The 10,875-nt window shown below is 55.5% G+C and overlaps 1 protein-coding gene across 1 annotated transcript in view; it reads right to left on the bottom strand.

Annotated features, from left to right (window-relative positions):
- The window catches only part of ROBO3 (roundabout guidance receptor 3), a 14,982-nt gene extending 4,606 nt beyond the window's left edge, over positions 1-10,376 (bottom strand). Inside the window, exons 1-17 of the mRNA XM_025049168.1 lie at positions 10,217-10,376; positions 7,060-7,386; positions 6,633-6,790; positions 6,084-6,204; positions 5,849-5,987; positions 5,440-5,567; positions 5,038-5,162; positions 3,679-3,850; positions 3,163-3,368; positions 2,877-2,958; positions 2,433-2,598; positions 2,088-2,254; positions 1,425-1,546; positions 1,008-1,233; positions 659-780; positions 258-429; positions 11-154 (exon numbers count right to left, since the gene is read on the bottom strand). Of these exons, the coding sequence (XP_024904936.1) occupies positions 11-154; positions 258-429; positions 659-780; positions 1,008-1,233; positions 1,425-1,546; positions 2,088-2,254; positions 2,433-2,598; positions 2,877-2,958; positions 3,163-3,368; positions 3,679-3,850; positions 5,038-5,162; positions 5,440-5,567; positions 5,849-5,987; positions 6,084-6,204; positions 6,633-6,790; positions 7,060-7,386; positions 10,217-10,376 (2,737 nt within the window). The remainder of the gene's footprint in view (positions 1-10; positions 155-257; positions 430-658; positions 781-1,007; positions 1,234-1,424; positions 1,547-2,087; positions 2,255-2,432; positions 2,599-2,876; positions 2,959-3,162; positions 3,369-3,678; positions 3,851-5,037; positions 5,163-5,439; positions 5,568-5,848; positions 5,988-6,083; positions 6,205-6,632; positions 6,791-7,059; positions 7,387-10,216) is intronic.
- Between the last annotated feature and the right edge of the window lie 499 nt (positions 10,377-10,875).

The following is a 10,875-nucleotide window of genomic DNA, read 5'->3' on the forward strand; positions in this document are numbered from 1 at the left end:
CGGCGCCGACAGAAGGCGCCGCCGAGCCCGAGAAGCAGCGCGCCGCAGGCCGCGCCGCCGCCAGCCAGGAAGGCCGGCTCCCGCAGCACCCTGACCAGCCGTTCCGCCAGCCCCGGGCCCACCTCGAGCGCGGGCTCCAGTTCCGGCGGGGACGCTGTGGGGTTCAGAGAGGTGAGCGGAGTAGGGGCCTGGAAACCCGGGAGCCATTCCGGGACCCCCGTAACTTGCCAGCCCCTCCCTCCCACATCCGCACTCACGCAGCTGCACTGACACCGGGGCACTAGCAACGCCCACGCCAGCGCTGGTGGCCGCCGCGACCTGGGTCCGGTAAGGGAGACCCGGCAGCAGTCCCTGGAGCACCGCGGAGCGCGCCCAACCTGCCGCAGACCGATTGAGGTGGAAGCGGCTCTCATTGCCCAGGCACCAGATCTGGCGAGGCCAAGACCATGTTTTTAGAGTCAGAAATGGGATTCTGGCCTCACATGGAACTCGACGCTCTGAACGGCAGAGGGGGCTTAGCCCGGGTTCGTTCAGCCTGGAGAGAACACTCCGAAACCTCTCTCCTTTCCCCAAACCTCAACCCCAGCCACAAAGCCTCCCTAATCCTAGCCCTAGGTCCTCCTCTTCCTCCCACGCAGCCCCTTCTCACACCCTGTACCTGGTATTCTTTGATGACCCCGTTTTGCTGGGAGAGGAGCGGAGGTTCCCAGGACACAGTGATACTGCTGTTGCCTTCACCCCCCAAGGCCACTGCCACTCCCTGAGGGGGGCCACTGGGGGCTAGCCAGGGTGGGGCATGGTGAGAAGGACACAGACAGTCACTGCAAGCTGCCCCTCGTGCCCCAACCTCCCCGCTCCCAGCTCTAACATCTCAGGGAACTGAGAGCAGCCCCCTTCCAACCGGCTCACCTTGCTCTCCCCTCTGCAAACTTTCATCCACCCCTGCTCCCACTTCCGCTCCCACTTCCGTCTTGTCTACCCAGCAGCTCTGTGTCCTGCTCCCTTACCCTCCTCAGGAATGCTTGTGGTCACCAAGGGGCTCTCAGCCCCTAGCCCCTCTTGGCCTTGGGCTTGCACCTTGATCTGAATTCGGGTCGCTGGGGGGAGTCCTCTTAGCACGGTACTTTGCTGGCTTGGGGACTGTAGGTCCAGCACTGTCCAGCTTTCCCCATCAGGACCTGCTACTCTCCAAGACACCCGGAAACCTTGCACAAGCTCGACTGGGCCGTCTACCTGTAGGAGACAGGAGGAAGCATACCAGGGGAAAAGGCTAGGACCACACAAGTCCTCCAGACCCAGCTCATCCTCCGCTCACCCATCTTCCCCAGCCACTCACCTCCCACTCTCTGGTACCCATTCTTGGAGGCCCCTATGTCCCCCATCATCGTCTCTGCTCTTCACCTTATCCCCATGCCCACACTCACAGTCCAGGACAACTGCAGAGTCCGGGGCCCAAGGACTACAGGCTCCTGCATACGCACAACCACTTCGGCTAGTCCCCGCTGGCCTCTCCATGGGTCCTCCACAGGCCTGGATGGGTTGCTGTCTGTTGACCAAAAAGCCCACTCAGCAGGGGCCAGCAGGGAAAGGGAGTCAGTTCGCTGTGTCCCGCCTCTGCCCTGCCCCACAGACTGTACGGTTTAGTGCTCCAGAGCACACCTCAGAGTCAGGAGGGGCTGGTCAGAGGGATAACTTCCTGAAATGGGCCCGGGCGTCCAGCTAACACAGGTGTTCTTTCTGCATAATTGCATACACACCCTTTAAAGGTCTCTTGCCTCATCTATAATGTGAAGATGATGCCTCCAAGGTCCCTTCTAGTCCTGATAATCTACCTATGCTGTGAGTAAGGGACTCAGAAGTGAAGAGCCACCAAGGTAACCAAATTAGTGCTCCTCTCTCTCCCCTTCACTCTTGCTTTCCCTCCCCGCTTCTCTCATTCCCTCGATGAGAGGGAAGCAGGACCTATTCCAGACCAGCCACCAATATAGACCTGGCACAGCAGGAAAGAGATGCCATGGTTTGGGGGGAGGGGTGCTCTGCAATGTTACATGTCATATCCATGAGCCAGGGACCCTGACCTTACTCACCCTGGGTACGAACAGGCTCAGAGACAGGGCTCGGCTCACTGAGGCCCCAGGCTCCGACAGCTCGCACCAGGAATAGGTAGATGGTATTGGGCTGCAAACCGCTGACGGTATGTGTCTCCAGCTGTACACCATCTGCCACTGTCCGCCATGTGTTGCCGGCGGCTTGGCTGCAGTGGGAATGAGGTAACAAGAGTTGTCTGAGTCATCTCACCCATTCTCTATGGCTCCCTACTGCCGTCTCATCCTGGGAGAGGGAACTAGCAAACTTCTCCCCACAATAGCAAAGACACTAAGACATAGGGGTCCCCTCCTTTTTAACTTTCCAGGTTTGCATTTAAAACTTACCTGAAGGCCTCTATCACATAAGAGGTGACTGCGGCCCCAGCCTGTGGGTTGGCTTTCCAGGTCAGGGTAATGCTATTCTTGGTGATCTCAGTGACCACTGGCTGAGAGGGAGGCCCCAAAGGGGTACTGGGTTCCATAGGGGGGTCTGGTAATTCTCCCCAATCTTCTGCAGTGAGGAGATAATCTTTCAGTAGAAGCATGGGGAAAGGATGTAACCTGCCTCCTTACCAGAGGAGCTGTGGAGCTGTGACAGGATTATGGTAGAGAGGGAGACACAGTGCACTAACCCTTACTCACTTACTCACATCCTCCTCCCAAGGGCACCACCACGGCCATGGCATTGGGAAGATAAAGTCAGTCCTGGGGATTGGCAAGGTATTGACCGCCTTTAAAGAAGGTTAGGAGAAAGGTACTGGCAAAGCAGGGAACAAAAGAAAAACTCACCCTGCCTCCGAAGCCAGCCCGTCCATGTGGCCTCCCCTGTGGAACTCTTGGCCACACAGCTGTAGAAGCCCATGTCCATCTCCTGTAGGAGAGGGTAGAGGACTGGCAAACCGGAAGTGGAGGAAGGTAGGGTGAGGGGGTGGAAGTGGGTATTGAGAATGTTGTACACTGTAGCTACCCCTCCGAGAGAGCAGAGACATAGAATGGAGTTCAAGTCCCAGTGGGTACTTCCTAGAGTTGAACATATGGCCATTCTCAGTTACTTGGGCCCCAAGGTGAGACTCACCTGAATGTTGGTGATGTACAGAGTACCGTTGGCCATGAGGTTGAGCTGGAGGTCATCCCCCTGCAGCCACTGCCCATCCTTCTTCCATTGGACACTAGGTTGAGGGTTCCCAGTCACTCTGCATGGCAGCCACACAGAGGAGCCAAGTGCCACTGTCTGATTTGCTGGTCCCTGGAGGATGATGGGAGGCATCCCATCCATGGAAGCTGAGAGAGGAAGAACTTGGGCATCTCAGGGGAGGATCCTAGGTTCAGGAAACCAGCCCCTTGTCTTCATTTTCTGCTACTTCACATATCCCCTTCCCTCAGAGATTTCAGGGGCTTCCATAACCAACTGTAGTCTCTGCCTAGAACCAGCCATCTATTAGTGGCTTCTGTGGCTGATTTCCAAACTTCAATGACATGTCTCAGGAACACACCCCTCCCCTTGCATATTGTATAGAATCAAAAACAGATCTCTTAAAGCCATTATTTGCTTCCAGGCTATGGGTCCAGGCCTATCTCCATGGGTACATACCTCCCTTTACCTCCAACAGGGCCTTGGCCAGGATGCTGCCAGCCACACTAACAGCCTGACACACGTAGTAGCCAGCATCTCCACTCTGCACTTCAGTGATGTTGAGCTGGCCTTTGGGAGAGACTGAGAAGCGCCCCGTGGGCTGAACAGATTGACTGGGGAAAAGTAGAACCTGGAGACAGAGCAAGAACTAAGGTAGGGAATGAGCAGGCAGCTGACAGAGAGAGCTCCCCATTGCCATCAATGCCAGAATCCAGAGCATTCCTAAGGTTCTAGTTTATACACCATCTCAGCCTGTTATGCGACCTTGGGCAAATTAGTTAAACCAATTTACAAAAATGAACAATTTTATTAGATGATTTTGGGGCATACTTCCCAGCTCTGTGCAAGCTATTTAAACTTCCTGAGCCCCAATTTCATCCAGAATTGATTTTTAGAGGATAGATATGAAGATTAAATGAAGTAATCATATGAAACGTTTTCAATACATTGTGTGGTAGATGTTAAATACTTTCCTCTTCTTTCTGGCTCTAACATTTTACATTAGATGCATATATGGAAGGTAGCAAAGCAGGTTTAAGTCTCAGGCTAAATGGCACCATGCTGAGCCCCTAACTGAAACCTACTTCCACTCTCTACTACCATCAGCCATTTTAGTCATTTCAGAATCTAATGAAAATGCTGCTGTCTCCAGTGCTAGAAAAGATGTTGAGAAAATTGTGGCTGTGGATTTGGAATGAGGTAATGGGTGGCCTGGTTTCTCAGTGGGGCGAGGTTAATCAGACTTATTTTATTGTACTGTTTCTGTTTCCTAGTAACAAAATTGCTACCCTTCCCTTAGAGAGAGTACTTATGTTGTGACCAGTTAATGTTCACTCCAGTTCTATATTCCGGGACTTGTTTGCTAAGGTTGAAGAGGAGTGGCTGTGAGCGCCCCCTGGTGGAAGCCTCCTGTAAATAGAAGAGCAAGTTGTGTTCTACGGGCTTTGGTACAGTGCTACTTGCTTTCTACACTGTATGTTAAATAAAGCCCAGACCCCAGGGTACTGGGGAAGGAGGGATCTAATTAGATTTTCTACATCCTCAGGACAGTCTTGCCCCAAAGAGAAAGATTCTCCAAGGAATTACTATACAGGACTTTTCCCTACCACCTTAACATTATCATTTATTTTTAAAGTGTTCAATATGTTCCAGGCCTTTTATATTCATTATCTTATTTAATCCTCCCAAATAACCTGCAAGGATTTCTAGGAAGACCAAAGGTAAAGCACAACCCGAGAGCAGTTTTCAGACCTAGGAGGAGGGAGGCTAAGATCCAGCGGACAAGCTGGCCGGAAGGCCCTGGGAGCTGGCACCTACTTGACTTCCTTCCTTCTGCCAGAAGATGGCAGGTGGGGGGTTTCCTTTGGTCTCGCATTGGAAAGTCACATTCTCTCCAGGAGCAGCCATCTGGTCCTGGGGCTGAGTCACCAGCTGGGGTGGGACTGGGAAGGGGAGGGGGAAGATAAAGGAACAAGGAGTCAGGGGTACTAAGAAGGAAGTTTGAGGAGACAGAAGAGAGACTCCCAAGCTTGGCTTAAGCAGTAACAAATATCCATCCGTCTCTTGCTCAAGCCTGTTTAGCTTTCTCCTCTCTCTCCTACAAGTCTCAGGTGACTCCATATCTCCCACTCCTTCTTTCTCCCTCACTCTCCTCTTCGACCCACCCTCCATCTCCCCTCATCTCACCCCTACTGCAGGCAGTCCCAGGTGGGGCCTCACCGTGAACACTGAGGGAGCCAGATGCTTCCACTCGGCCCACACTGTTCTCCGCCACACAGGTGTACGTCCCCTCATCTTCAGCACTCACACGCCCAATCCAAAGGCTGTGGTCGCTCCGGATCTCATACCTGCTCCACTCCCCACCCCCAGGCTGGGTTGGCCATAGCTACAGACCCTTTCTGTCTCCCTCAGGACAGACACCAGGACAGGGTACATAGACAAGGCAGGCCTCAACAGGGACAGAAACTCTATGAATGGAGGTGGGAACTGGATAGGGGAGGGCCATGGGCTCTGGGGAACAGACTTCTTTATGCCTTCAAGTACGAGGGTTATCTGCTTTCCAGTTTTCTAGGGCAGTTTACCCACTTGAGCTGGGTGGGTCTCCTCGCAGAAGGAAGGGGCTTCTCACCTGCCTGTGGGCAGTTCCCCATCCTCCTTCCGCCAGTGTAGATGAGGTGGGGGATCCCCCTGCACCTCACATGGGAAGTCCACAGGGGCGTCAGTCAGGACCACCTGATTCACTGGTCTCCGCAGGAATGAGGGACGCTCTGTGGAGTGGGAGTGAGCGCACAGTGGGGAGCTCTGCGCAGCTGTGTACTCCCCAGGCTCCACATTCCCGTAACAGCAAAACTCCTTGTGCCTACCCAGTACTACAAGTTCGGCTGCCCCACTCTCCCGTTCTCCTGCCATGTTGGAGGCCACACACATATAGGTCCCTGCATCACTCTTGTGTGTATGTGACATCATCAGCTTCCCTCCACGGATCTGCAGATTAATAACGGTAACTTTGGTCCTTTTATCGCCATCAAAGCATATTTATTTATTTGACCCTCACAACAAGCCCATGAAGAAGACCAGTGAAGTCAATCTATTTAGATAAGGAATCTTTAAATGATTTGCCCAAGGTGGGGCTCAGGTCTGTCTTTTCTCCCATTGGTCCCTGGGGCATCATGCTCCCCCACATCGTATATCAAGTCCATCCTATCTATCTTCATTTATCCCTCACTCAACAGCTGATCCTCAGCTTCTAGTCAACTAATCCCAAATCTACCTTATTGCCCCAAGACATTATTCCCTGCCCCCCATGACCCTTGCATTCAGGCCTTTCTCCTTTGAGGCATGTCCCTCATGACATCAGGGCCCTGCTCCGCCCCTCCCCCCCTTTGGGTCCCCAGCAGTGTCTCAGCCCTCACCGTAATCCTTCCTTCCTCCTCCTTGACACGGGCACTGCCCTTTTTCCAGGACACCGAAGGCTCTGGGTGGCCTCTAGGGGGTACACATTCCATTACCGCTGGCTCCCCCACTGCCACCACCACGTTCCCAGGAGACTGCCGGAAATCATCTCGGAGCACTGGGGAGAGAGGATGTGACCAGGGGGATGTGGGGTGACATCACTGCCGGAGGACGTAAGGAAAGTGGGAGAAAAGTTGATCACCGCACACCGAAACTCTCCCCCCACCAAGGTGCGAAAATACCGGGCCCAGGTGTGAGCATTAGAGACCAAAGGCTGGGTCCCAAAGGAAGATACTGAACGGGCTGTGACTGGAGCTGGATCTGAGCCCAGCCCCTCCCTCTGTCCCCCAGGCTCTAGAAGCAACTAGCTGATGACTGGGCTCTCACCTGCCACTTCCAGCGAGGCGTTCCTGCTGGCCACCGTCCCCAGGTAGTTGCGCGCCACACAAGTGTAGATCCCTTCATCTGGCCGCGCACGGCGCCCGTGCACGATGCGCGGAAAAAAGAGGGCGCCGCTGGGCAGCAGCAGGCGGTGTGCACGTGGGTCCTCGCGCGCGGTGGCCACTCGCGCCCCATTCTTGTACCACTCGATGTTGGGCCGGGGCCGGCCCTCGGCGCGGCAGGGCAGCGTGGCGGATTCGCCCCGGGACACCAGCAAATCTGGCGGCTGCTCCACGATGCGCGGCATCGCGTCCTCCAGCCCGACCCTCGACCCTGGGGAGTGGGGGTAGGGGCGCAGAGCATTTAGACTGGGAAACTGGGGAGAGGTGGAGACTCCAGAGAGAAAACGACCCCGTCTGCCACGTTTGACCACCCTCTCTCTCTGTAGGGTCGGGTATCTCTTTCTTGGGCTCCAAAGGAGGTGCCTACAGATGGGCAGATAAGCCAAGGAATCAGGACACCTGCCTCCTCTCCTACCAGGTGTGAACGGGGAGTAAAGGGCCACCCGCACCTCTAGTCGTTTCAGCCCCCACCCACACTGGTTCACAGATGTCCTTCCTCCTTGAGCAACCATAGTGGGGCACCAGGGCCAACACTGGGTTTCCTGCCTCAGCACGATCCCGGGCATCGACATGGAGAATGTGGCTGGGCCTCGGGTCCCTCAGGACAGGGAAGGCGTGAGTGATGGCCGGAGCCTGAGAATCCAGGAATGGGCACAGAGCCCTTCTATTGACACCCTAGACAATCACGTTTCCGGATCCTGTGAAATCACGGGAGTTGAACAAACGCAAACGGTGGTGGAAATGTGAGTAACGCTCTTTTCTGCGAGAGCGAACTGTTCTCCAGGTTGATGTAGCCAAAAAAAGGCTAAGAACCATTGAGAAAGGAATTCCTCTCCTTTCCTGATTCTCTCGGATCGGTTCGCCGTGGGTTCTATCCCTGCCCCTCACTCGGCCTACAGACTTCTGCTTGCTTCCTCTTCTGCAGTGGTTTGGGATCCGGAAGCCTGGAGCCCGTTATGTTCAGATACCCCAGCTTCATCGATAGTGGCTTTGTAACCCCTGGCAGCCAGTAGGCGCCGCTGCCGCCTCCCGGAATCTGTGTCCTTCACTAACCAGGGGCTACCCGGTTTCCGTTCTCCACTTCCCCATCCCCCACCCCGCCCCTCCCACCCTGTTCCAGAATCCGCTGGGACCTCTGCTTCCAGCCTTGGTATATGGTTGGCTTTCACTTCCCTCCCCTACTCTTAGAAGTTCTGGCGGAGACAAAGCTGGATGGGTTGTCCATCATGGTGCTGTCCTAGAGAGGGTGTATTTAACCGGTTAGGAACAGAAAAATCGGTTTCCCATCCACTTAGAGAAAAGAGTCCTTTTTTTCAATTTCTCCCCTTCCAGATGGAAATTTCTGATTCTCACCAGACTCTTCTCCGTCCCATGCCAAGCCTAGTTTAGGCAGAGACCATATGAGAGCAGCATTGGAGTGGTTAAGAACTGGGGGTTTGGCAGGGACCAGCTAGGGCTGGAATCTTAGATTTTAATGCTTCCTACTGTAAGAACTTCAGCAAATTACTGAGCTTCTTTGAGTCCCAGCTTAATTATCTGTAATGTGGGGGCATATTGTCATAAGACCATAATATATGCAAAGCACTTGGGGGGAGGCTCAATAAATATGGCTATTCTCTGATGATTTAAGGGTTCTTCCTCCCCGCTCACCTTATCTGAGCTCCTACAGTCTCTACAAGAATCAGATTCTACTAAGTCCCAACATTTCCTCTTTCCCCCTACACATAACCATCGGGTGCTATGGAAATAGGTCTGTTATTGCCAAGCTTTGCACTGCTTTTGTGACCATCTTGAATTTGTTTTCTCTGCAGCAAATGTGACCATCAACTCCTTCCTTACAAACCTCATTGAATTTTCGAGCTTAACTAAAACAATGTATGGTGAAAACACTGTAAGAGCTCTAGATGAGCAGAGGCGTGTCTGAGATGTCTGTGAGAAGGGCTCTGTGCTTAACCTCCTGGGAATCTAAGAGGTCAGGAGATTGGAGAATCCCAACTCATTCCCCATTTTCCTCCCCTCTCCTTCTGTGCAGACCACACCCTGCTGGACGACACTTTCCCCCTAATTCCTGTAGACACAGCTGCAGGCTCCCTTTCCCAGGAATTTCCTTCCTGTCATTCCAGGTCTCAGGAGAGGCTTCGACAGCAGCTAATGAATAGCTAAGGGCCATGCTAATGGGGCTCGGGGCTCCACCCCAGCACCTGGAGTACCCCCATACACACACATACACATTGCCCAGGTTCACTTTCTCGCCGCCTTTGGGTCTCCAGCACCCCAGATTCGAGTGGGTGAAGGCCAAGGGATCCCGGCTGGGGAAGAACCAGAGGGAACCTCGGCCAAGGCGCCCGGGAATACGGGAGTTCCCGAAGCGGCCGGCAGGGGGCGAGCTCGGGGCTCTCCCTGGCTCCCGCGGCGCGGGAGGAGCCCGCGATCTCAGCCATTTATTAATCACCTTAATTAGCGGTGACGACCTAGCCCCGGGCGCTGCCCGCCTGCCGCTGCTCTGCCGGGTGGGCCGGCTGCGAGTCCACCTCTGAGGGGTAACACCTAAGTTTCCCTGAAATGGTTGCCGCCTCTATTGCGCTCTGTAGCAAACACATCCAACATTTTAACTTCCTCGCCCTCGTCCTAAGTGAGTTTTTGGGAAACTTAGGGTCCCGGAGGAAAACCTGCTACCTGGGTGGGTCACTGAGTGGCCCGCTCGGCCCGGGCCCGCCGGCGACCGCGCGTCTCCGCTACCCTCCCCGCCGCGGGTCGCTGCCTCTCCTAGCTCGGACTTGCCCACTCTCCAGCCAGTTCTCCTGGGTGGTGGGGAGTAATGGCCTCAGCGGCCACCTCCTCCCAAACCCTCGACCTCCGCTGGCACCCCTACTCAGGTGCTCAAAGCCCCAAATTATCTCGTTGTCCCCACAGCCTAGGGAGGCTCTGGGAGGCGCCGTTCGGTCCCTACCTGGGGCAGAAGTGCTTGGTCTCCCGCTCCACGCCCCCCTTCCACCTTGCCCCCAACCAGGATCTGACGTCCCCACGGGGCGAGGGCTTACCGTTGAGAGGAGGCTCGCCGGGGGGCGGCAGGCTGTGGTTGAGCGCCGCCACCGAGGAGTTGAAGCCGAAGAGCAGGTCGCTGGAGTTGGACACGTCCCCGGCCAGGGAGTCCGCGAACAAGTTCATCTGCAGCAGCGTTTTGAGCAGGTAGCGCAGCATGGCGCGACCCGACTGGGACCTGGGCGGGGGGCTCGGGGCCCAGCCCCTGGGTCTGAGACCCGCGGGCCGGGAGCCACAAGCCCCTCCACAGCCTCTGCGCGCTGCCCCAGCCACGGTGCCGCTGTCCCGCCGGCGGGCGCCTGGGTGCGGGTCCGGCGCGTGCCTCCGCGTGCCCTCCTCCTTCCTTCGTCCTTCTCTCCACCCCCCAGTGCAGCGGTCCCTCGGGAGCTAGGCGGCGGAAAGCAGGTGCCACGCCGATCACGGCGTAATTAAGGGATTAATCCGCCTCCCTCCACCCTCCCACTCCCGCCTGGACCGCCACTAGCGGGGCCAGAGACCAGAGTCACTTAGCGCTAGTTGGAGTCCCCGCCCCGCGTCGGGTTCTGAACGCCACAGGAGAGTTTCCCTCCTTTCTTAAAGCTCTCGAGATGAGGGAGGAGGCTCCGTCCGACTCCGTCCGCCTTGCCTGACTTTTAGAACAGGAATCCCTCCTCTTTTT

Source organism: Pteropus alecto, unplaced genomic scaffold (genome assembly GCF_000325575.1).
Source record: "Pteropus alecto unplaced genomic scaffold, ASM32557v1 scaffold135, whole genome shotgun sequence".
In the NCBI taxonomy this organism is placed as follows: Eukaryota; Metazoa; Chordata; class Mammalia; order Chiroptera; family Pteropodidae; genus Pteropus; species Pteropus alecto.